At 46.9% G+C, this 24,509-nt stretch overlaps 2 protein-coding genes across 5 annotated transcripts; both read left to right on the top strand.

The window, feature by feature from the left end:
- The first annotated feature begins 2,207 nt into the window (after positions 1-2,207).
- LOC124702516 lies at positions 2,208-3,892 on the top strand. Its single transcript, XM_047234664.1, has 2 exons — positions 2,208-2,425; positions 3,282-3,892. The coding sequence occupies exons 1-2, from the start codon at positions 2,254-2,256 to the stop codon at positions 3,482-3,484; spliced, it is 375 nt and encodes a 124-aa protein (XP_047090620.1). The 5' UTR covers positions 2,208-2,253; the 3' UTR covers positions 3,485-3,892.
- Positions 3,463-6,476, top strand: LOC124702514. Of its 4 annotated transcripts, none has more exons than XM_047234662.1 (4): positions 3,463-3,575; positions 4,685-4,874; positions 5,001-5,083; positions 5,800-6,476. In XM_047234662.1, the coding sequence occupies exons 1-4, from the start codon at positions 3,524-3,526 to the stop codon at positions 5,856-5,858; spliced, it is 384 nt and encodes a 127-aa protein (XP_047090618.1). In that variant the 5' UTR covers positions 3,463-3,523; the 3' UTR covers positions 5,859-6,476. The 4 variants fall into 4 exon arrangements, with proteins under 4 accessions (XP_047090618.1, XP_047090619.1, XP_047090617.1 ...); XM_047234663.1 differs by lacking the exon at positions 3,463-3,575 and adding an exon at positions 4,021-4,506; XM_047234661.1 differs by lacking the exon at positions 3,463-3,575 and adding an exon at positions 4,021-4,577 and having other exon boundaries at positions 5,821-6,476.
- The last annotated feature ends 18,033 nt before the right edge of the window (positions 6,477-24,509 follow it).

Genomic DNA, 24,509 nt, shown 5'->3' with positions numbered 1-24,509 from the left:
TTGCATTGGTATTAGACTTTCTGGTCTAATATCATAGCTAGTGTATTAAACACCTCTTATCTATAATGAACTTGTTGAGTACGCTCGTACTCATACCACTCTTAAATCCCATGCTTAGATTGTCTGAATCGTCTGGAGGAGGACTACGACAACAATGAAGAAGCCGAGATCATCGGCTATGATGAACCTGACCTCTCAGGAGGTGTTGAAGGAGTAGACTACATCATCGTCTACGGATCCGGGGAGGCTTCCGGAGGAGATCAAGCCTAGAGATATCCGATAGTAATAGTAACCGAGCAGCCCGAACTCTTAGTATTTAGCTGCTCGATGAAATAAATGTTTAGTTTAATGAGACTCTTGTATTGTAAGTTAAGTTGGGTTCGCCTCGAACCCAGGAGTATTCCTCTTAGGACCCAAGAGGAGCTCCAAGATGACATGTGTATGATAGTTGTAATAATCAATGAATGAGTTATGGACCCTGCTATGTTCTGTTGTACTACTCTGAGGGATGTAATATTTGCGGAATGGTACTTCGTGAATGTTATATCAACGACTGGCATACTACAACATGCAGTGGTATGCAGGGTCACCACAGGCCAGCCCCACCTCAAGGAAAGGTGGGAGTCCCACCTTGAGTAGGACTTCCCCCTTGAGTAGGTTTCCCACCTTTGGGAAGTTTTGGTATTGGGGTCTTATTCGAAGACTTGGACTACAACTCTTGGGGCTTCCACCTATATAATGAGGGACAAGGGGAGGGTGGCCGGCCACTCCAGCCTCCAACCTTGGCTGCCCCCTTTCATGGCCGGCGCCCAAGGCACCCCTCTCCCAAACCCTAGCACCCCTCCTCCACATACAACTCCCGCATACGCTTAGGCGAAGCCCTGCCGGAGTTCTCCATCGACACCGCCACCACGCCGTCGTGCTGCCGAGATTCCGAGGAGGATCTACTACTTCCTCTGCCCGCTGGAACGGGAAGAAGGATGTCGTCATCAACACCGAACGTGTGACCGAGTACGGAGGTGCTGCCCGATTGTGGCACCGTCAAGATCTTCTACGCGCTTTTGAAAGCGGCAAGTGATCGTCTACCGCAGCAACGAGAGCCTCCCCTTGTAGGCTTTGGAAATCTTCAAGGGTTAGTCTCGTTCATCTCCTCGTTGCTCCCATCTTCTAGATTGCATCTTGGCTTGAATTGCGTTCTCGCGGTAGGAAATTTTTTGTTTTCTATGCTACGAATCCCTTCACATTTGTGCTAGTATCCAGTTTCAACCGTGTTCTTTGTTATAACTCACTAGCTATTCTTTGGAGCTCCTAAAAAATATATTGGTAACGTTGGAATTTCTTAGATGAAATAAGTGAGTGCCGTAGCAGCACATGGTGAGCCTATCTTTTCCATGTGTTTAGGCTGGACACTCAGCAAAAGTGTGTCACCGCGTTAACACTCCCCAAACATCTAACACCATTTTTTACCTAGTGATGTTCGTTGACACATGGCAAATGGCATTGCCAAGTGTCCATGATAATACACTCAGAATACTCGATTTGCCGATGGACTTTTTTCCGAGCATTACACACGACAAACCCTTTACCATGTGTTTTAGGTACCATTTAAGGGCTCCTTTGATTCAAAGGATTTGCATAGGAATTGTGTAGGATTTGGTTCCTATGGGAAAAATTCCTATACATGTTGTTTGATTCATAGGAACATATCCTATAGGAAAAATTCCTATAGGAATCTTGTAGTGTAATTCCTATAGGAAAAAAGCATGAGCTCATACCTCATGGAAAAATTCCTTTGCTACAATCAAACAAACTTCATCTTCCTATAGGTTTCAAGTAGACATGCCATTCCAATCCTATACCTTTCCTATTTCTATGCTTTTCCTATCCTTTAAATCAAAGGAGCCCTAAAGTTTTCGTTTCTTGTAATGATAACCTTCCATCGAGATCCAACAGACAAGTTTGGCCAAAATTTTAATCCCAAGACTTGAACTGTCTAGAAAATTTGTAAAGTTTCGGTGAATAATAAGTGTTCCATTGTGTATTCTACAAGAGCTTTGTTTTGTTTAGATCACTGGTTTATACCCTCTGTTTTTTAACATAAGGCGTTGTGGCATGTCACATCAAACTTGTTTAGGCATAAAAAATTCCGGACTTTCCTATTTTACCCTCGCGTATGTTTCTCTCGCATGTCTGGTTGCTGCACACTAGCTCGCACCGCTCATCTTATCTCTTCCTCTCCGTCGCCGCTCTTCCATGGCCCGCATCCTCACCTCCGCCGTCCATAGCCCGCATCGGCACCGCCCCTACCATCCCTCTCTCCATAGCCTCCTTTCTCTCCACAGGTCGCCCCCCACCACCGCTTTTTTCCCTGGAGGAATCCCGCTTCCATTCGAGGCGAAAGGTTGCATTTTTGCGCACTGGCTCTATGGGAACGGAGGTGTGCTCCGGTGTCCCCCCCTCTCGTTGAAGGGGTAAGTTAGCAAAAAAGCCCAGATAACCCTCAGGCGTTTGAAGATTTAGACACAGCACCCCCTCAACTTAAAAGCGGAAGATTTAATCCCCTTATTATCCTAAAACCATGTATGCGTGTGTTTGTTGCAAGTAGCTGATCCGTGGACTTCCTAGCTAGCATCTGATACATACGCGGATCTGGTTGATCATCAAGATGCCATGCAGTGTGGGCTAGCTGCCTCCTACACCATGCACCCAGGCGTGCCACTCGCTGCTACTTGTCTGGTGCTTGCCACGCCCACGACAAGGACTTCAGAGCGGGTCGACTGCACCGTCTCCATGCAACTAGGCTTGCCAGGCACAGCTGCTGGAGGAGCAGCGTGCATCGAGGCCATAGGGAACAACTGAGGAGTGCCATGGGAATGTCAAGGGAGGACATGGGAACTTCTCCTTCAGGATTGGAGCTGCGGAGTCAGTCACCGGTGGCTGCATCGAGGTAGGCCTTCTTGCGAGGGGTTCTCGTGGACTCGCTACCGTGGATGATGCGGTAGATGAGCTCCATGACGTCACCCTGGAGCAATTCCCTCGGCCACATTAGAAATACCGCTGTTCAAAATTGCTTATCAGAGTTAGAGGTCAATTACATGGTTTTGGGAAGTTGAACGAGTCAAGTGTGTCAATTTTAACTTAAGCGGGTGTTGTGTCTAAAACATAAAACATCTGGGAGTTATGTGGATTTTATTCTAAGTTAGCCACGAAGGGGTATCTTGAGATCCTGACCATCCATAATGGCCCAAGTTCGGAGAGGGGGGGACACCGGAGCAAATGTCATGGGAACGACGATGATGGTGCCGGCGTGTCAAGGCGGGAGGACCAGTGGAGAATCTTCATCGATCTGCTCGTGCTGGAGGCCGCCATCGCTGGCTTCTCTGGCCGCAACCTGGAGTCGCTGCAAGGGGCGCGGGAGATCATCTCCAAGCTGAGGCTGCTGCTCCAGGTGCAGCTCCGGAACCTGGTCTCCCTCCTCGGCTGATGCGCCTCCTCCGCCGCTGGGGCTGGAGCCGGGCACAAGATGCTCGTCTACCCGTACTTTCCCAACTGCAGCCTTGGACGCTTCCTTTGCGGTGAGTCACCTCCATTCCAACCCTCGAGTTCTCCATTATCTGCCATAGAAATACTCCTGAATTCAGGCCAGACTCAAACTCAATTCGCTTAATGTTAGAGTTCATGTGGGGTTTTTGGTTTTGCCGTCAGGATTCATACGATTTGTAGGGTAGCAGTATAATTATCCGCTACTCCGATCAACAGGATAATGGTAGTTTGGTCGTCAACTGTGCTTGTGCCATAAAAATTATACTCCCTGAACACTGCAGTATGTACATATGCGCAGATTCCTGTTTGATAAACTATGGTGAATGAGAAGCTAGCTAGCTTGTGCACTCGATCCCTGTTAGGTACTGCAGTATATACTTCTTGCTTACATTACAGTCGGAATAAATTCCACTTTTAAATTCTGTCCAATTTTACAATCTGTTGAGGATGTAATAGAGTGTAATTGTACAACCTGTTGAGTATTCTACCTAAAATACCCATTCCTTTACTTTTAGATTAACTTTAATCTGGAGTAGTAGTGTAATGAATATGATCTCTGAATTCACTTCAATCAACCAGATGTTCCTCTAGCTTAGTACTCCATGACCTTATTGTCATCTTTCTAGTATTGGAGTGTGTCTTCTTGACGCGAACGAGCTTGGAGGTGATCTGGGGGTGAGCGAGCCCGGCAGGCGACCTGGAGGTGATGAAGCTTGGCGGCAACCGAGATACCTCTGGCGTTCCTGCGTACCTACACCCTGGTTGATAGTAGGACCCATAGTGCCGTTGTCAAGTGGACGGATATCTTGTCTTTGGCACTCAGAATCTGAGTATAGGATGAATGGAAGGTCCTTTTGGAGGACAGAGTCGTCTAGCTTTTCTTCCTCGAAGCTCAATCACGTATCACCGATCAGCCTATTCGAGAGGAGGGAGCTGCTTGCCTTGGATCAAGGATGGCTTATGGTACGTTGGAATATATAGCTCAGTTGCTTACTTTCAAGCTTTAGATAGCTCTGTTTGTTACAAGCAAAGTGGTAAGTCTCTCTTGGCCCTCCTGTTAGTATATTTCAGTTACTTTTGCACTGCGGACTCGAGTATGAGATTTTTACTGAATTGGGTATTTGGGTGCTCTGGTTTGCAGGCGTTGGACAAGATCATGTTCGAGAGCCTCACAGACAAGAGCAAGTTGGATGCTCATCCAGAGCTATTCATACATATTATCCCTGGCAAGACCAGAACATGCTCACACTTATCGATAGTGGTATTGGTATGACCAAGTCAGATCTCGTACAGAGAGTAGCGATCAATGATATTGAAGATTTTGAAGCAAAGTATGAAGGGACAGATTCTGAGAAAAAAGATTTGAATGACCTCTATACAAAATTTTAGGGAAACATGAACATGTGACTGTTCTAAATCAATGATTTTCTATTTCGACTTGCTTCCCTTCTGCGCAGACTTTTCTGTTCAATGATGTGCTCAGAGGCCAAGCTTGATTCCCACCGCTTCAAAGATATAATTAACCAGGTTGTTGCTAAAGGTAAATAATCATATACTAGTGCCACCAATATTTTATCATAATTGATTGATTATTCCGTTTTTCTTCCTACAATGAGATGCTTGTTGCCCTGCATGCAAGGATAAGTGCCAATGTGTGTCAGTAACAATCTGGGTCTTCCTATTTGGTTTGAAATGTTGACCAGTTTATGTACTATCAGTTATTTAGTACACGTCTTTGTTAGGGTGTTTAGAGCTACATCTGACACTTAGTTGTTTCTACCATGAGAAATAGGGCTATTTGTCTTTATGCCTTTATGGCTATATCTTAATCTTATATAATTTTTTTATTTCACGATAGATACAAGATGTGTGAAGGTCTATTCTCCGTTGATTCATAATTACACTGTAGAATCCAATCCTAATCTGTGCTGGCCAGCTAGATTTTGTCAACTTAGGTCAGATAAAAATTAATGATGCACTAATGCTTATCAAAGAGTTGAAATGGTTATGTGCATATATTTACAAGCTACTGCTATTTTGCAATCCATCTGAGTCTTCAAAAGTAAAATAGCTTAAGAGTTGAAATGGTTATGTGCATATATTTACAAGCTGCTGCTATTTTGCAATCCATCTGAGTCTTCAAAAGTAAAATAGCTTGAGCACTACTGAATCCATGTTTATGACTATGTCATTGCTTATGAGTTTATCCGTACGCCAGAATGTTCAGTTATCCTGATATGTTGCCTTCCTCTTAAGAGATGCGTCCTTCCTCTTCAGGAAGAGAGAAGTTGAGGTCTGGAAGAATCATGATCTGATGTGCTGCTGAGCGAGGAAGAAGTGATGTGCTGGGCGCGCGTGGACCTGGAGGTGCGGCCGGCTTCCGGGAAGTGCAGCTGGGCGACCTGGAGCTGCGGGCGCGAGCTGGGTGACGCATCTAGACCGTCGGTCGAGGAGAAGGCGCAGGAGGAGGCACTGCGCGCTCCGATCCTAGTGCCAAGGGGATGGCGGCCGGCCCGGGATCGATCGGACCTGGGACTTGCTGGGCGGAGGGGAAGCAAGTGGAGGCCAGAGGTGGTGTCGCTGGGTGGAGGAGAAGCAGCTGCAGGCCGGAGGTGGAGCACCTGATGGTCGCTGGCCGGAGGAGCTGGGCGAGGGATCGTGGTCGAGATCCGGGTGGGCGGCGAGCACCTGGGCGAGAAGAAGAGGATGCGCGAGGAGGGATCGCGTTGATCGTGATCTGATTCTAGTTTCAATCAGGGGTAGGAATGTCTTTTTAGCACTTTTTCACCTGGTCGGAAATTTCCCCCAACTGTCTTATATTTCTGCACGGAGGGAGTACTTAATGCTCCCTGTTGGTTTAGAAAAACTTTGTACTAAATCAGCGATAGTTACTATGGATCGCATGAGTAGCATTTTGAGATCAAAACATAAAACCTAATAAATCACAAACCAGTGGTCCAAGTGAAACAAAACTTACTCATAAACACATTTGAACATATATGATTTACTAGAACTTTTCAATTTACTCTGAGCATTTTGAACTTTGTGTTCAAACTTGGATCAACCTTGTCTGTTGGATCTATATTAGACGACAAACGGAATTGATACCCTGGGTTGTGTAGCAAAGTCATTTAATCTTCCGTAGAACAAAAACTCAATCCTCCCTTGGTTGATACTCTCTCCAGTCTCTTTTAATTGACTCGAATTTAGTATAATTTTGTATTAAATGTAAGTTAATTAAATAAGACCGGAGGGAGTAGTTGGTAGGGTGATGTATGAGAATTTTTTTGAAAATATCAAAACGATGGAATTTAACAAAGGAATTTACACAACAAGTTAGTGGTGAAAATCAACTTTGAGAGAAAATAAGCATACCTTAATGTTGTATGACAAAAAATAAATTTCATTTCTAAGATGTTTTTTTTTGTGCCATAAAGAGCAATCAGGAGATAAGTTTTGTTGTGGCGTGGTCAAACATCACACACACCCACAAACACATTGCTCTCAACACGAACATTAACATTATTTGGAGTACGTACCTCATGGGACAAGCATGAGAAACAAGTGATCGACTACGACAACAAATTTTAAGAGTTTAAAACTAGAAAGGAAGCTGAATGAATATTTCTTCGAGTCCGTAAGTAAAGCATAGAGGAGCAACCATGAAGATGAAATAATGCAGCTCGGACTGAATATAGTAGGAGCAACCACGAAGTTCGTAATAATGCAGCTCATATCGACTCTGTTAGGGTGAAGGATCACAATCTTGATACAGTTCATCGTGATTGTGTTCATGTGGTTGTTTTATGTTGGATTATAGATTTGTTTACTTACATTTAATGCTTTTACCTTGTGTATTTGTGGTTGTTCTATTTTATACGATAGCTTCTTTTTTACTTTTGTTTAATGATTTTACTTCATGTGTCCCTTGTAATTAAATCACCCTCATGTGGCGACTAGGCCCTGGGCTGTGCCATGGGATTGATCTCCCGTATTATTGGCCTATTGATGCTCTACTTTGTATTGTTGGGTGTATTAAGGATAGAATCTGTTACATTATTTCATTGATTCTGTATCTTTGTATTCATTAGCCAGGATCGATGTGATCCCTGTAAATCAAAGGCTGATCGCTTGTGATCATTGCCTTCCCTGTATACATGTAGTCCTATGTATAAATAGTGATCCCCACGGTGGGAATTATCACGGCAAAACATTCTTTTTGACTTGGTATCAGAGCAGCGTTTCCGTCTCGGACCTGCGATCTCGCGATGCAAACAGCCGCGATGCAACTCTCCACCTCCGCCGGCGCCATCACCTCCACCAATACCTCCACCACCTCCCTCTCCGCGTCTCTGGCCGCCGGCGCGATCACCTCCACTCTCCCCACTTCTCTTCCCACACAATTCACCAACACCATTACGGTGCGCCTAGATCGCTCCAACTTTCTCCTCTGGAGGACTCAGGTGATCCCCAACATTGCCGGCCAGGGGTGGCTCGGATTCCTCGATGGGTCCTGCGCGGCACCGCCAACGATGGTCACCACCCCCGCCAGCGAAGGTCAACCCGCCGCCACCGTGCCCAACCCGGCCTATGCCGTCTGGTGGCACGTCGATCAGAGGGTGCTGGGCATCCTTCTTGGGTCGATGACCGAGGAGGTCCTCGGACAGATGGTGGGGCGCACCACCTCGGCCGCCGTCTGGAGCACCGTCGTCTCCATGTTCGCCGCCCAAAACCGGGCCGGCGTCCGTCAGCTCCGTCGACAGCTGACGACGCTGCGGAAGAACGACATGTCCGCCCACGACTACTTCCACAAGATGAAGGGTTTCGCCGACGCCCTGGCCATGGTCGGCAACCCCATCTCTGATGACGAGCTGATCGACTACATTGTGGTCGGCCTCGGTTCGCAGCTCGAGGGGCTGCAGTCCTCCATCACCGTCCTCAACAACACCGGCCACGCGCTCACCGTCCCCGACTTCTACTCCATGCTCCTCTCGTGTGAGTCCATCAATGAACAAAATTCGCAGGCCGGTAGCTTTGTTTCCTCCGCTAACTCTGCAGCACGTCACGGTGACCATGGACGTGGTGGGCGTCCCTCCGACGGCGCCCCCAACAACGGCCGCTCCGGAGGCCGTCCGCATGGTGGCCAGCAGCAAGACGGTGGCTCCAACCAGTATGGCAGTGGTGGAGGCAACCATCACGGTGGTAGAGGCAACCACTACGGTGGTGGTGGCCACCAAGGTAACCGCGGCAACCGCAATGGCGGCGGTGCCCACGGTTTCGGCGATGGCAACAGGGGAGGGCGCAATGGCGGCGGCGGAGGCCGCTCCCGTCCCCAATGCCAAGTCTGCGGGATCTGGGGGCACGGCGCCCTCACCTGCAGGAACCGCTTCAACCACGCGTATCAAGCTGATGCGCAGCGTTCGGGCAACTCCGCGTCCACCTCCTACCACGATGAGCGTCCGTGGATCATGGACTCTGGGGCCACCGATCACTACACCAACGACATGGATCGGATGAGCTTCCATGAACGCTACCTCGGCAAGGATCAAGTTCAGGTCGCCAATGGCACAGGTTTGTCTATTGCGCATGTTGGTCATTCTAGTTTAGCTGGTTCTTCGCGATCCCTTGCTTTGAGAAATATCTTGCATGTTCCTGAAATTAGCAAAAATTTGCTTTCCGTATACCGCCTTGTGTCCGATAATGATATATTCATCGAATTTCACAAATATTTCTTTTGTGTTAAGGACAAGGCCACGAGGAACGTCATCCTGCGAGGTAGAAGTCGTGGTGGACTCTACCCGATTCCTTTTGATCGTGCATCCCTCCAAGGTCGCCATGCCTCCTCCAGTGTCAAGATCTCGCCATCCCAATGGCACCAACGTCTCGGTCATCCGTCCAATAAAATAGTTCAAAGTATTGTTAGATCCAACAATTTGCCTTGTTCCTCGAATTTTGAGTCTTCAATTTGTGATGCTTGTCAACGTGCGAAGAGTCATCAACTTCCATATAATAATTCATCTCGTGTGTCGCATACTCCTCTTGAGCTTATTCATACTGATGTTTGGGGGCCTGCATTGCCCTCTTCTGGAGGTTTTAAATATTATGTTAGTTTTATCGATGATTTTAGTCGTCATTGTTGGATATATCTCATCAAACACAAATCTGATGTTGAGGGCATATTTTATACTTTTCAGAACCATGTTGAGCGTCAGCTAAACACTAAGATCCGTGCAGTTCAATCCGATTGGGGCGGCGAGTATCATCGTCTTCACACCCACTTTCAGCGCACGGGGATTTCGCACCGCGTCTCTTGCCCACATACGTCTCAACAAAATGGTATTGCTGAACGCAAGCATCGACACCTTGTCGAAACTGGGTTAGCTCTTCTCGCTCACTCATCTCTTCCTCTTCGGTTTTGGGATGAGGCGTTTCTCACCGCTTGCTATCTCATCAACCGCATGCCCTCACCCACCCTCGACAACACCACCCCACTATCTCGCCTCCTTAACATAACACCTGATTATTCCTTCCTCCGCACGTTTGGTTGTGCATGTTGGCCGAGCTTGCGCAAATACAATTCTCGTAAGCTAGAATTTCGATCTAAAATGTGTGTCTTTCTCGGGATATAGCCCCATGCACAAAGGCTACAAGTGCCTCGACCGTACCACGGGTCGCGTATATATCTCTCGTGATGTCATCTTCGACGAGCAGATTTTTCCTTTCGCCACACCCGGAGTCACTACGGATATCTCTCTCTTGCAGCATGTTACTTTTCCCGCACATGAACCAGCTATTCAGAATACTAACATGCGTACTTATGACATTTCCATGTTGCCAGTTGACCCTCCTGGTACTTTTCCTTCTGTGGATGTGCAGGACTCCGTGGACACGCCTCCTGGTCCGATTGGTGTCGCCCGCTCGACGACGATCGACGTGCATGCCTCGTCGCCCGCGCCTGGCGACCGTGCGGCTGACTCCCCCCGCGCTGGGCCGTCGCCCGCGCCCGGCGACCGCACGCCTCGCTGCCTCCCCCCGTGCTGGGCCGGCCCCGCCCGCGTCGGTCTCCTTCCACGAGCCGCCCTCTCCCGAGCCGGCTTCGTCGCCCCCTGCCACGAGCCCCTCGCCTGCTGGGCCCTCGTCCGAATCGGGCCAACCAGCACCCGACGACCCTGCGATCGCTGGCGAGGATCGCGCTCAGCCAGGCGCCCCGACGACATCTACATCTCATCCGATGATGACCCGCCGTCGTCACGGTATTCAGCGACCGAAGGAGTACACGGACGGCACGGTTCGCTACGATCCTTATCGTCGCGAGTGCTTTTCTCGGTTACCCCTGCGACTTACCGTGGCGCTCTCTCCGAGCCTGCTTGGAGATCAGCTATGGAGGCTGAATTTGATGCTCTCATCGAGTAACCGCACATGGACATTGGTGCCCCGACCTCCCGGTACAAATATTGTTGGCAGCAAATGGATCTTCAAAACCAAATTCCGTCCCGATGGTTCGGTGGATAAGCACAAGGCACGCCTAGTGGCTCGCGGGTTCACCCGAGCAGCAGGGTATTGACTATCATGACACATTCAGTCCAGTGGTAAAACCAGTCACAGTTCGTCTTGTGCTCTCGCTTGCCGTATCTCGAGGATGGTGCCTCCGACAGATTGATGTCAGCAACGCCTTCCTTCATGGTTTTCTTGAAGAAGATGTTTACATGCAGCAGCCTCCCGGTTTTGAGGATCCTCGGTATCCCCAGCATGTTTGTAAGCTCCAGAGGGCCCTGTATGGACTTAAGCAGTCTCCGCGAGCTTGGTATGCCCGCCTGAGTGATCGCCTTCTCCAACTGGGTTTCGCTCCCAGTAGGGCCGACACTTCTCTCTTTATTTATAATCAGCGTGGGTGTCAGATCTATATGCTTGTGTATGTTGATGATATTGTTATTGCTGGCTCCTCCTCGTCTGCTGTGGATCATGTGGTTCATACCCTTTCGGCCACTTTTCCTATCAAGGACCTTGGTCGGCCGGAGTACTTTCTTGGCATTGAGGCTGCCTATAAATCTCGGGGCATGATACCGACACAACACAAGTATGCGCTGGACCTTCTTCATCGCGCAAATATGGAGAATTGCCGAGCTGTCACCACGCCTATGTCTTCAACCGACAAGCTTTCTCGTGATGATGGCGATCCTCTTGGCCCCGATGATGTTTTTCGGTACCGGAGTTTAGTTGGTGGTCTCCGGTATCTCACCCTCACTCGGCCTGATTTGTCTTTTGCTGTGAACAAAGTGTGTCAATACTTGTCTCGGCCCACGACCGTGCATTATGAGGCGGTCAAGAGGATTCTGCGATATATCAAAGGCACTCTCTCTACTGGACTTCACATTCAGCCATCTTCGTCTACAGTGCTAGATATTTACACTGATGCTGATTGGGCAGGATGTCCCGATGACCGCCGCTCCACTGGTGGTTTTGCTATTTTTCTTGGCGGGAATTTGATTTCATGGAGCTCTCGTAAACAGCCCACGGTTTCCCGCTCCGATACCGAGGCTGAATACAAGGCACCGGCAAATGGCACCGCTGAAGCTACTTGGATCCGAGTCCGTCCTCGGGGAACTTGGTGTTCATCGGCCACGCCCGCCGGTGTTATGGTGCGACAACCTTGGCGCCACCTATTTGTCCGCCAACCCTGTCTTTCACGCTCGCACCAAACACATCGAAATTGACTTTCATTTTGTCCGTGAGAAAGTTGCCTTGGGAGCTCTTCATGTTCGCTTTATCGCCTCGGCAGATCGGATCGCCGACGTCTTCACTAAACCTGTCACGCAGGTGGTGCTCCGCAGATTTCGGTCCAATCTCAACCTTGTACACGACGGTTTAGATTGAGGGAGGGTATTAAGGATAGAATCTGTTACATTATTTCATTGATTCCGTATCTTTGTATTCATTAGCCAGGATCGATGTGATCCCTGTAAATCAAAGGCTGATCGCTTGTGATCATTGCCTTCCCTGTATACATGTAGTCCTATGTATAAATAGTGATCCCCACGGTGGGAATTATCACGGCAAAACATTCTTTTTGACTGGGTGCTCCTACAAAATTCTGAAGAGTGTTATTTGACCTTGCCTTTTTTTTTGAGTCTTGTAGCTCCTGAAAAGTCAAAAACAGTAAAAAGAGGTTTTCCTGCCTCGTTAAGTTAAATAATAAATACATGGGGACTTTACATATATCCCGAAAGTTAATATAAAACATGTTGGAAACATGATATATCATTCAATTATCAAATTTGTTGCCCTAGAGGCAAATAATAAAGAGTATTTATTTATATCTCAATAGTTCATAATAATTTTTGTGTCATGATATAAATATATTAATCGGAAACATTGATACATGTGTGGTATGTAAACAAATCAGGGTCCCTATTAAGCATATATGCGAAGTAGCTCATTGTGGTCATTCGATGATTCTCGAGGTTTCTCAGTCATGGACATTTATGTCAATTAACAATGGGATCACATCATTGGATGAATGATGTGATGTACATGCCCAATATATAAGTATTGTCACGTGAACAAGTTACAAAGTTCAGCCTTATAATAATTATGAAAGAGTAGTGACATAATCCTTACTATAAGAGCATATTTAATCGCAATATATTACCGGAGGCTGCCTTGAGTGCATCAACCGTCACAACATAACAGGGTGATTATAAAGGTGTTCAAAGGTATTCCGAAGGGGTAGGCTCAGGCATATGTGTCAAGAGCGGGATTTGTTCATCCACGTGATGGATAGATACTCTGGGCCCACTCGGTGAGATTATAGCCATGTCGGTAACAAGATCGAACTAGGTATGATGATACTGACGATAATGTCTCGGACAAGTGCCGGTATCGAAGTAACAAAAGGAATAGGACACACTGTAATGGTTCAAACGACGACATTATTCGTGGAACTCACGACGGTCATTATGGGTGTCCTGGTCCCGCTGGTGATCATTGATCGGAGAAACATATCGATCATGTCTGAGTATTCATGTACCGTAGGGTAATACGCTTAAGGGTTCGCGATGCTTAGAGATTGTTTTGGAATTTTGAAACACCGGAGAAAAAGAGAAAAAGAACTGGAAAGGGTTCCAGCAGAATCCGAAGGGTGTTCGGAGTTGTTTTGGAGGTGTCTCGGATCATCAAGGAATGAATAATATGTATTATATATTAATTAAATGAATTACTATTAAATATACATTTTTATTATTAAAATAAGGCAGCCTACCTTAATGGGCCCTCCCGTAGAGGAGAACACTAAGGTGGCCGAGCGGACCCCCCATGGGCCAAGGAGGCTAGCTAGGGTTTCGGTGGGGGAGGGGCGTGGGCTACCAACGGAGCTGGCCGTCGCACCAACCCCTCCTCCATGTCGGCTGGCCAACGCCTCCTCCCCCTCCCCTATATATATATAGTGGGGGCACATAGAGGGAGGAGTACACACAATTTCCAGGTGGAAAAGGAGAGCCCTCTCCTCCACCTCTATCTCACCTATTTTCTCTGCCGCACGTGGTTCCTCGAAGAGCTGTGCACGTAAGGGTCAAGTCCACTCTAGTACGCTATCATGCTACTGGCGGTCCGATCCAGAAGATCTACTTCCGCAATCTCGACTGCATCACAAGTCCGAGAGTCATCGCCGAACACCATACGTGTGAGAAACTACAAGGTGCTGCATTTTCGGTATTGGACGTCGTGCAAAGATTAAACTTGACCCTAAGGTCAGCGACGAAGTACGACTACATCATCCACATTCCAGCGAAACGTTAACTCTTTTGGTCTACAAGCATACGTCACTGAAACTATCTATGTTACAACGATACTCTTAGATAGAGTTGGGCGTGTGCATGGATGGGGCGGCGTTGGCCATGGGGTGGAGGTTGGGAGCTTTGGTCGTCTTGCACCGACGCAGCTTCTGCCGGCCTCCATGGTGACAGCGGGATCTGTTCAGCCGTATGGCTTTGGTGTTCTTTTAGAACGTTGTTGCTATCACCAGCCGGGACAATAAAGGGGGCTTGGAGGTGAACCTAGTGGTTCTATTCCTTCTAACACGCCGATCTTTTACTGCGGTCACCCTCGACCCGGCCACGGACGAGTTCCGGTTTCTCCACCAAAGGTCTTCAAGGATTGGCGAAATGCCCCTGGACCATTGAAGTGTAGGGGATCTGGTCGAGCGGGTCCACAAACATGAGCCCATGGGGCTTCAAGTGGCGTGTTGCGAAGCTCCGCTTTTAGTTGACACCATGGGACATGTCGAAGTTGCGATTTCCCTGGTGTTGGTAGAGACGGGAAATGTCAAGACGACTACGATTGGAAGACAAGAAGGTAACATCCAAGGTGGGTTACTGGATGTTGTGCTGACTTGTTTTTGCAATTTTTCCTATCCAACCCACACATGTGGTGCCTGTGAGCCTGGTGATTGGTGATTTGCAGCAGCGCCCTTGGCAAGCGGCAGCGGTAGCGCCAGGGGACTTCGGCTTAATTTGGTGGTGCTCCTCGAGTACCGAGTCGTTATTTCTAGGGTGAAAACCCAATGTCTGACATTTATTGGTCATACCTGGCAATAGCCTTGTTCGACGCATTGTTTTGGAAACTCGGACTTTTTCTAGGGTGAAAACCTAAGTTCTTCGATCGTACAACGACAACACGTGTGCACTGTTTCCTTCTTGTAGGCATTGCTTGTGGAGAACTTTTCTGTAGTCCGAGTGTTGTTGCTGCGAGTGATTGATCATGGCGGGGTCTTTTTTTCTGTGTGCATCCTCGATGTCTTCGGGCAGTTTGTTAGTGTAGAGGCTGGATGTAATTGGTATCTTCACGATATTAATATATTTCCTTTATAAAAAAGATAAATCTGGAAAATCGGAGTACGTTAGTTAGAAAAATTATTGTTTTCTGCTAAGAACCACAACAAATATCATATAAAATATATCAAAGTTCTTAGGTACGTTTTACATGTATCATCACCTCGCACGATACGTGTCCTCCATGGACCTCACTGACCTCTCTGACTCCCTCTTACATCTTCCTTCTCCCACATGTCTATATATCGTTCTCTCCCTACCAACCAAGTTAGTGTTGGCGCCCTGCTAGCCTTAGTGAAGAAGCCTCCTGTGAGCTGCGAGCTAGCCGGAGGCAAGGCCTAAACATAGGGTCGAGGGGTATGGGGTGGCGCAAATTGGGGTTAAGATAGCAGCTTGCTGACGCCGAAGAAGAAGGGTGCAAGGTGGGCAGAGGGATGGCCAGGCCGACAGGAGTTGAGGATGCCAAAGCCCCTGCCACCTTCATCTATCATTCAATAACAGATGCAGATGCTGGAGGTGATTGGTTACCATCTTTCTAGTCATACCGCCACTAGCTCAGCACAACAAAATATTTGCGAGAGCTCCTTACATTGGAGTCTATCGCATGTCCTTTGCCTAGGGCATCCTCCGATGAAGTTGAAGGGGGTTGGAGAAGATGGAGGTGGCTAGGGTTGGGGAAGTTATATATTCTACATATGGAATACACCTTTTTTTTTCCTATAAAAGACGCTTTATCACTTCAAAATTTATCAATTCGTAGGAGCTTTACACCTAGTCTCTGCGTAACACGCAGCTGGAAAAGCCAGGCAAAACCGAAAATAAAAAAGGTGCTGTACAAAAACTAGTTCTACCAAATAAAAGAATACACGAATAAAAGGAAATTGCTTATTAGAACTGCGTGGGATACATGATGCATCTCTTGGGCCACTTCAATGTCCCAGAGGGTTAAAGTAGTTTAATTTAGCTTTGCTAACAGAACATAGAAGTAAAAGGGAATTGCTAACCTGTACCTCAATGATCTTTACTATTAAATTGGAGTTGGTTGTTTGACACTCAACGCGTTTGATGCTCGTCATTCGGAGCATCCTATCCGTCCAATATAATCTCACGGTCTCCGTTTCGTTGGATCTAATTTCGTAGTAGTCATGGTATACTCAATCACGCTATCAATTATTTAGTAAAGATATATTTCCTTGCCCTACAAAAATATCAGACATTCCAAACGCTCACGGCAATTATGGTCTAAATCAATCAGGATACAAATTAGATCGGAAACATTTTCAAGCGCTCTACATTTATTTCCTTCAGCTCACTATTTGTCTATCGTATCAAATCAGCCTTCGGCTCCGACGCATCCAAACCATAGCGGCTTTGGCATCAGGATGCTCACGGACGGGTCTCTGAGCAGTGCGACAACCTCACGACGCGAGCGCTGACAAGTTCCTCCTGCGGTGAGGCACGACATGCCGCCATCCATCCGAATTTCAGCCCTCTCATTTATTCCTTTCCGATATGAATTCTTCTAGAGCACGCTGCCATGGCTTCTCATGCTCGACGTGGACTCGTTTGCCAGTTCGGCAAGCCACAAAGGCATCTATAAAAGGGAGTCCTTCCTCGCCAGCATCAACCGCCGCGAGCAGAAGAAGTCGGCCGCGGCCTGCGGCCGCTCTCGCCGAGCGCAACTCTTCCGCCCACATCCACGCCCTTGAAGGCTATGTCCTGCACGGCCGGCGCGGCCACGCCTACCGTTCTGCGCTCATGAATATTGGGGGCATCATGAACATCAATTAGAAGAGTTGGGTGGAAGGAGGCACCTCAAGGGGTATGGAGAAGCTGGGTGCCGCTGCTTTTGGTTGCTGGATGGAACGGACATGGAGATAGAGAAGAGAAAAAACGAGGCGATGATCCAAAAGCTGGCCGTGTTAATCTGGGTGCGGCTTCCGTCGCCGTGCGCGTTCGTCGGTCCTCGGCCGTTCCACCTGCCTCCAGGGCCACCTAGCTGCTTTCGGCCTTGGCGTTCACTTCTTATTTGACGGAAGCGTTCACTTCTTTACGCACAAAAACCGGGATCGGATAATTCTCTTTTTTTATTGTAAAGATCGGATAATTCTCTCTGCAAGTACTCTCCGTCCATAAAAAATCAGATTTTTCTACTCCCTCCGATTCATATTAATTGACTTCAATATGGATGTATCTAGAACTAAAATGTGTCTAGATACATCCATATTAGAGTCAATTAATATGAACCGGAGGGAGTAATTATAATTTGTAATTTATAATTTTAATTCTACTGTATCTATACATTAAAGAGTGTTGAATACATCTAAATTTAGATAAAATTCTAACATATTTTAATGAAGAGAAGTAGTGACAAAATTGGATCGGAACCTATATGCATGGGCTATCATGGCAAGGCTACCTCAGCCATGCTAGCGAGAGTTTATTCCATTATCCAAGCATACTTTTAAGTGTGGACGGTGTAGTACTTGAATTATGCATGTGGCCTGATTGATCCGCAGTCATATAAAGAGGAAGGTGTGCGATGGACTCCACACCTCCAAGACGATTTCCTATCCGATCGCCACCCCCTGACCCCATATTTGCTTCAACTATATCTACAAGGTGGAAGACGAGGCTCCCTGCAACTTACATTTAGGTGTACAACATTCAGGTGTACATGTATATATCTATCAGTACCATGATTCCCATTTTTAAAGATATTTTAAATATGTTTGAATTTAAATTATGTCAACTTGTTGTTCATGTGGGTACCAAAATAAACTTATTCTATACGGGTCAATCAACTTTGGGACAGAATTCAGGTCGTGCCAATGTTCTGCAATCAAAGATAAATTTTAGTTTTTCCCATGCAACCCAGTCTAAATAGTTGATTAAATAAACTAAATATTCAAAATTCTTAAAAGAGTAGAGCATCCGCACTGGGAGCAGGGCCTGCAGGCTGCAGCTCGCGCCAGAGCACCGTGGCAGCTCGCGCTCGTCGACGGGCATACATGACCCGCGCAGGACGGATGGTGGGGCGGTAGCGAAGATCTAGAGCAACCGGTCGATTCGAGCCAGCTGCCTACCCAATATATATCTGCTCTGGAGCATGGAGAATAGCCATGGACTGTCAAAACAAGCAGCTCGAAATCCATCACGAACAGGTAACTAAATCATCTCAGCTCAGGTGTGGTGGCCTGCTCGAAGACCATTTCCATTCTCCACGAACGCGCACGGTCTAAGATTTTCCTGGATCGACCTCAATTTCGGGTAAACAGAAGAATAAGTGAGAGGGATCCGGCGGAAGTGGATAAAGCTATGTATGCCAGCCACTCTTAAAAAGAGGATTTTTGCCACTCAACTCTTAACTATATTGGACATGCGTCGGATGTAGAGTGCCTCGCTTGAGTAGCTACCATGGATATAACATTTCATCGAATTTCATTGAACTTTAGTAGACCTCGAAATAATTACATTTTGTTCAAAATAATTCAGGCATTTCAGTACTATACACTAATTTAAAATAGTTTTCAAAATTTTGAATATTTAAATAATTTTTGACGAAAATTTTGGCACTTTGGCCACAATGAAAACCAAAATCACTAAAATTCACTGAATTCCAGTGATTTCATAGTGGCCAAAATATTTCCAAAATTGAAATTCCAAACCATGGTAGTATGGAGATAAATTTGGTAGATATGATAATAAATATTTTATATGGTACTTTAGATTGAATTCAACTATATATTTATTTGCTCCGGTTCCGCTCCGCTATACGGATATGATACAATTTTCTCCCGTAAATTTGGTCCTACTTTAAGAAAAAGTTGAGAAAAAATAGGTCACTTTTGTTCTAAGTTAGATTTTTGGTTTGTGCTTCGCTAAAATATTTCCAAAATATCAAATGTTGGCCATTTTGTCAAGTCTTAATGAAAACACATATCTCTTCTCATTATTAGCAATTGCATATATCAAAATAAAAAGTTGCTGCATTCAACCTCGCGGGTCACACAACGAAGATGCCAACGATACCAAAATAGTTTTAAGTCTTTGGCTAAAAGTTGATGTTCTTTCTCCCGATGCAACGCATGGGCAATTTTCCTAGTTCGTTTAATAGGCCACTCCACTGTCCGGCAGAATGAAACATTGGCACCACGGTAGAACTTGATTATGCCAGCCGCATGCCAGCACAATAAAGACTCGTTCTATATAGTGTACTGTGTAGGCAATTACACCAACAAGAGCCGAGGTATTTTTCATATTGGTGAGACATCCAGTTTTCTGCAAAAATTGGCTCAGGTCTCCATGCTTTTAAAAAGTTGTATCACGAACTTTTAAAAACAAAGGGGGGGATTTGCTAGTTCTCAGCTAGCTTCGTGCTCAGTCAAGTCCGCCTACACCATTTGATTTGCATCATGATTCGTACTAGTCATGAGTTGCAACATGAATTGCAACTAAGAATTGATGATCGAGAAATAGTCACACCCAAAAAAAATTGAAACCAGGATAGAGAAGACAAAGCAGTTTGCATGCCAGCTCCGAAAAGACGAACCACAATCTGTTATGGTTTACAGGCATAATCCGTGCTGCCTAAAAAAAGCATCTTGATGGACAGTTAGCCATTTATTTTCTTAGCGAAATAGATCCAAACCATGGATTATATGCTATAATGTTAACCCTTCGACTAGAAAAAGATCATTATGACACTAGGATAGGCTTCCTCCAAAGTTCACTGCAAAACCCTTCAACAGCTAGCTAGGCATAATCTATGCTCCATGAAAATTGACGTTTCCTGCATCTCATAGCCTTGGTTACTGCAAAGACGAATATTGAGAACTGTTAAATAGGATTATATCGATTGCAGTAAAATGAAAGCTACACAAGCAGATCCTATCATCTTACCACACCGTGACTGCATTTCCTACAGGGCAACCTCAGTTGAGCTGGTGAGCAGGCCTGATAGAAATGTAAATACATGCAGAATGAGTGTATACTGTATACGAGATCCATGCGGCAAATAAATCGCCCAACTTAACAAACCAGTAATATCAAAAGATCTGGCATTTATGACTCACAATTTTTTCGAGTCTGACGGACAAAAATCTTCTTACTGTCCATGCCACTATCCACGAACAATCGTACCAACGCACCGACTCTTGCATCATCCCCGCAACACTTGATGATCTTCACCTTTGTAAGGTATGCGCACGCAAGCAATCTCCCGGTCAGTTGTCTATTACTGACAGGCATTGCCAGAGCTCTATCCTTACCCTTTATGCAGAAGGCAACAAGATTGTTGTTATAGAACATGAGCACATCAGCTCAAACTGAAACAAAAATAGCACCAAGTAATAACATCACTAAAATGCACATACCGATTTAAGTTCAATAGAGAGCCTCTCCAGAATTGGGCAATGGTCTAGGAAGGAAATTAATGGACCAAAGTCATCGGCCAGACACCATTCACCAAGGAATAATGTCTTCGGGTTGCTGAACATTGGACACGTTTTCAGTTCCCTGTTCAGAATCACCTTCATATGGCACACGGCAGTGAACTTGTTTAGTTCGTATATATAAAGAAGAGTGCGTACATATGTTGCACACATTGTGCACTGGAAAAAAAGGTTTAATTACAATGTACTATTTCATGTAGTGAAAATATTGGTCATGAATAATGCATATTACTTCAGGAGCAGCAATGAGATCCAAACTAGTGACATTGGAAATGCTAGCAGAGAGAGATATTTATGAATGAAAAATGCATATATGCATACCTCTCCAGGAGCAGCAATGAGATCCAAACTAGTGACATTGGAAATGCTGAGTAGAAGTTTTTCTCCACCAGAAACTGTAGTGTCGCGATGACCACCACCTAATCTTGAGTTGCTGCCATTTTTGCTTCGATCCTCACTATCGGCGGAGCTGTGTTCATCATCATCTGGAAGCTTGCCGTATTGACATGTGCTAATGCTATCCGTATCACAACCATAGAAATCATCGTAGAGATAAGACGCATCGTCGCCGGAATAACTTAAACCCAATTTAGAATCGGGGTGTTCTTTGCAGATGTGGTAAGTATCAGTTTCCAAGAAAGAGTCAAGCAAGATGATGGTGGCTGTAGACAGAGAGCCCATGGTACCGAAGGAGGGAGCTCGGCTAAACGGCTTGACGCAGCGCAGCGACACGAGATTGGGAGCAGTGATGGAGAGGTCCAACCAGATCCTACATTTTTCCAGAGTCAAACTCGTGAGGGAGTTGGATGATATGTTGGTGCTGCCTTCAAGGATGCATTCCTTGAGCTCCAGGACCTGCAAACAAGGGCAGTGAAAGGAGACGTCCACCAACGTCTTGCCACCCAACCTTGCATGCGACGGCTTGAGCTGCTGGAGGTGAGAGGATGCGAAGGACACGTGTTTCTTGATCTTAAAGCAGCTCGGGTGCTCGGGATGATCGGTGACCTCGATAACCCGAGCGTTGCGGCGCTGAACGGCGTGGGTGACCCATCTCGCTACATCCGAAGCATCGTAGGAGGGCTGTTCGTGTTCTTCATCGTCCTCCATCTCGTGGTCGCACTCGGTGGGTACGTGCAGCAGCCGGAGAGTGTCCAGCGACACCCGCCGGTTCCGCCTGCGCGAGGAAGGCTTTGACGAACCCGGAGAAGTTCTCTCGGTGGTGGACGGTGGGTGCCGTTGCAAAAGACACGCAGATCGACGCACGGCGCCGAGGCCCATACTTTGCGCCGGCGGCGCGAGAGTATGCAGGTGCGAGCAACCTCCCACGCCCTGATGCCGCCGCGCGCCATGATCTGGTGCAGCAACTCGTCCGGGAGAGCGCTGAGGCGGTCGACTTCAACCGGCGGCTTGGCTTTCTTCCGGCGGCGCGCCATCGTTTCCTTCCGTTGTCAACCTGAAACACAGCAGATCGCCTGCATGCACGCACTCGGAGTTCAATATGCCGCAAAAGAATTTACTCTTCAGATTGAAATGAAACTTCTCGCGTTGCTGGTAAAGGCGATGGAAGAAACAGGAATTAACAGCGAGCTGACCTGACCTGCAGAAACCGCCGTCGATCGGAGGAGAGGAAAATAGGACGGGTTAGTGGGTACCGGTGATGGAGGCTACGGAGAGTATGGGGCGGAGGCGATAAAAAACCAACTAGGGCAGCGCATATAACTGGCAAGGACTTGCCCAGATTTGATTATCCTGAGAAAGTCAGCCTTTCATGGCTGCCCCCCGGTACTGATTACTCCTTCATTAGCGGCATAAAATCTGTATGGTTACTGATTAATCCTTTGCTACAAGGGCGGAGACGGAAAATAAAATACTTTCCAAGTTTTTTTAATAGGTATTTTCACGGTTTTTTTTTTTTGACAAACGCGGTACAAACGCAGACGCTCACGTACACGCGCATACACTCACTCATATGAATTCACGCACACCCTACCCCTATGAGCACCTCCGGAAGACTGAGCCTGCGGATTGGATCTTGAAGTTGATGAAGTCACCAAAAGCGTATCGCTATCAATGTGAACATCGCCTCCCACTGAATGAATATTCCTCCTTTATAAGACACACAGGTGTGAAACCTGGGGTTTGAACACAGGTAGGCTGGGGTACAACCACCCTCCTAAGGCATCATAAATGTGTTTTTTCAGAATTAACCATACCCAGAGGTTATAACGGTCTGAAATTAACCATACCCAGAGGCCGGAGTTTAACTTGCTGCAAAAGCATTTACTATTGCAAATTGAAACGAAACCTCTCGCTCTCCTGTTGTTGGTAAAGACGATGGAGGAATAGAGCTGACCTGACATGCAGAAGCCGCCGTTGATCATAGGAGAGTCGAAGAAAATTAGGGTTCGTGGGTATAGGTAATGGAGCCTACCGAAAATATGGAATGGAAGAGATTAATGGTAAGGGACTTGCCCAAATGGCTTTTCCTAAGAAATTCAGCCTTTCATGGTTTGCACCCGGTACCGTCTACTCCTTTAGGACGCGTTTGGTATAATGTTCCTATTTTGGGATCCACGGGGATAGGCTCGTTTTTTGTTGCCCGTTCAAAACGAGCTCCGAGCCAATTTCGGCAATTTTTTTGGAGCCTAGGTTACATCTAGTGGTACATAAGTGTCACTTTGTTTGGTTGCTCACATACTTTTCTTAGCCTCACCCTTTTGTCATCATCATGGCATTATCCCACCTATCACAAGCATCACCATGTTGTCTTTGATGAAACCGTACATCACCATGAGACCTCCGTCGACGCTAGCAAGCCATGACTACACCTATCACAAGCATCACCATGTCGCCTTCGACGAAGTCGGACACCACCATGCGCCGTCGTCCACACCGACAAGCCACGACTACACCCATCACAACCATCATCGGTCGTCGTCCACGAAGCCGGACACCACAATGACATCGCCTTCTACGACGGCGCGGAGAAATAGGACCATGTCGTTGTGGTCCACGACGGCGCGCGGAAATACCACCATGGTGCCGCTGAGAAGGGTATATACCACCATGGATTACCACCTCTCTGCTATCATCACGTACTCGCCGTTCACGAAGTCGGGCACAAGGCCTACCAGAATGACGCATGAAAATACCACCACTACGCTGATGACGGTGGCGGTGTTTACCACCATGGATTGCAATCTCTCACCTCTGACCTACCATGACCATTTTTCCGTCCATGAAGTGGGGCAGAAGGTCTACCACGACGGCAGTTGGAAATACCACCAAGACGCCACTGACGATGGATTGCGTTCTCTCACCACTCACCTACCATGACCATGTCGTGATTCACGAAGTTGGGCACAATGCATACAACAGCGGCGCACATAAATACCACCATGCCGCCGCCGAGGGTGGTTGACGAGTGAGCTCCTCGGTAATGCCCACCATGAGGGACTTAGGGTTGACGGAATCCTGCAGGCTAACACGAGACATCGGATACCAAACAAACAGGGAGAGAGATTTAGCCAGGTTTGGGGCCCTCGATGAGGTAAAACCCTTACTTCCTATTTGTCATGTCTTGATTTATCGAGTAAAATAGGTTACAATGGGGTTGCCGATAGACTACTATGGTAAACTCGTCGGGAGGCAAGAATTCTAGGGTTTGTGCTAAGTTGCGGTGGTCTCG

The sequence above is a fragment of the Lolium rigidum genome, chromosome 3 (assembly GCF_022539505.1).
Source record: "Lolium rigidum isolate FL_2022 chromosome 3, APGP_CSIRO_Lrig_0.1, whole genome shotgun sequence".
Classification (NCBI taxonomy): Eukaryota; Viridiplantae; Streptophyta; class Magnoliopsida; order Poales; family Poaceae; genus Lolium; species Lolium rigidum.
Note: the sequence above shows the minus strand (reverse complement) of the source record. Positions and strands in the feature narration are given on the sequence as shown.

Excerpts from the sequence above, each read along its gene's own strand:
- LOC124702516 (XM_047234664.1), top strand. The coding sequence starts at position 2,254 with ATGGCCCGCATCCTCACCTCCGCCGTCCATAGCCCGCATCGGCACCGC. Across the intron at positions 2,426-3,281 it reads CATTTTTGCGCACTGGCTCT|ATGGGAACGACGATGATGGT; the intron begins ATGGGAACGGAG and ends GGAGCAAATGTC.
- LOC124702514 (XM_047234660.1), top strand. The coding sequence starts at position 4,385 with ATGGAAGGTCCTTTTGGAGGACAGAGTCGTCTAGCTTTTCTTCCTCGA. Across the intron at positions 4,578-4,684 it reads TGTTTGTTACAAGCAAAGTG|GCGTTGGACAAGATCATGTT; the intron begins GTAAGTCTCTCT and ends TCTGGTTTGCAG. Across the intron at positions 5,084-5,799 it reads TAACCAGGTTGTTGCTAAAG|AGATGCGTCCTTCCTCTTCA; the intron begins GTAAATAATCAT and ends CTTCCTCTTAAG.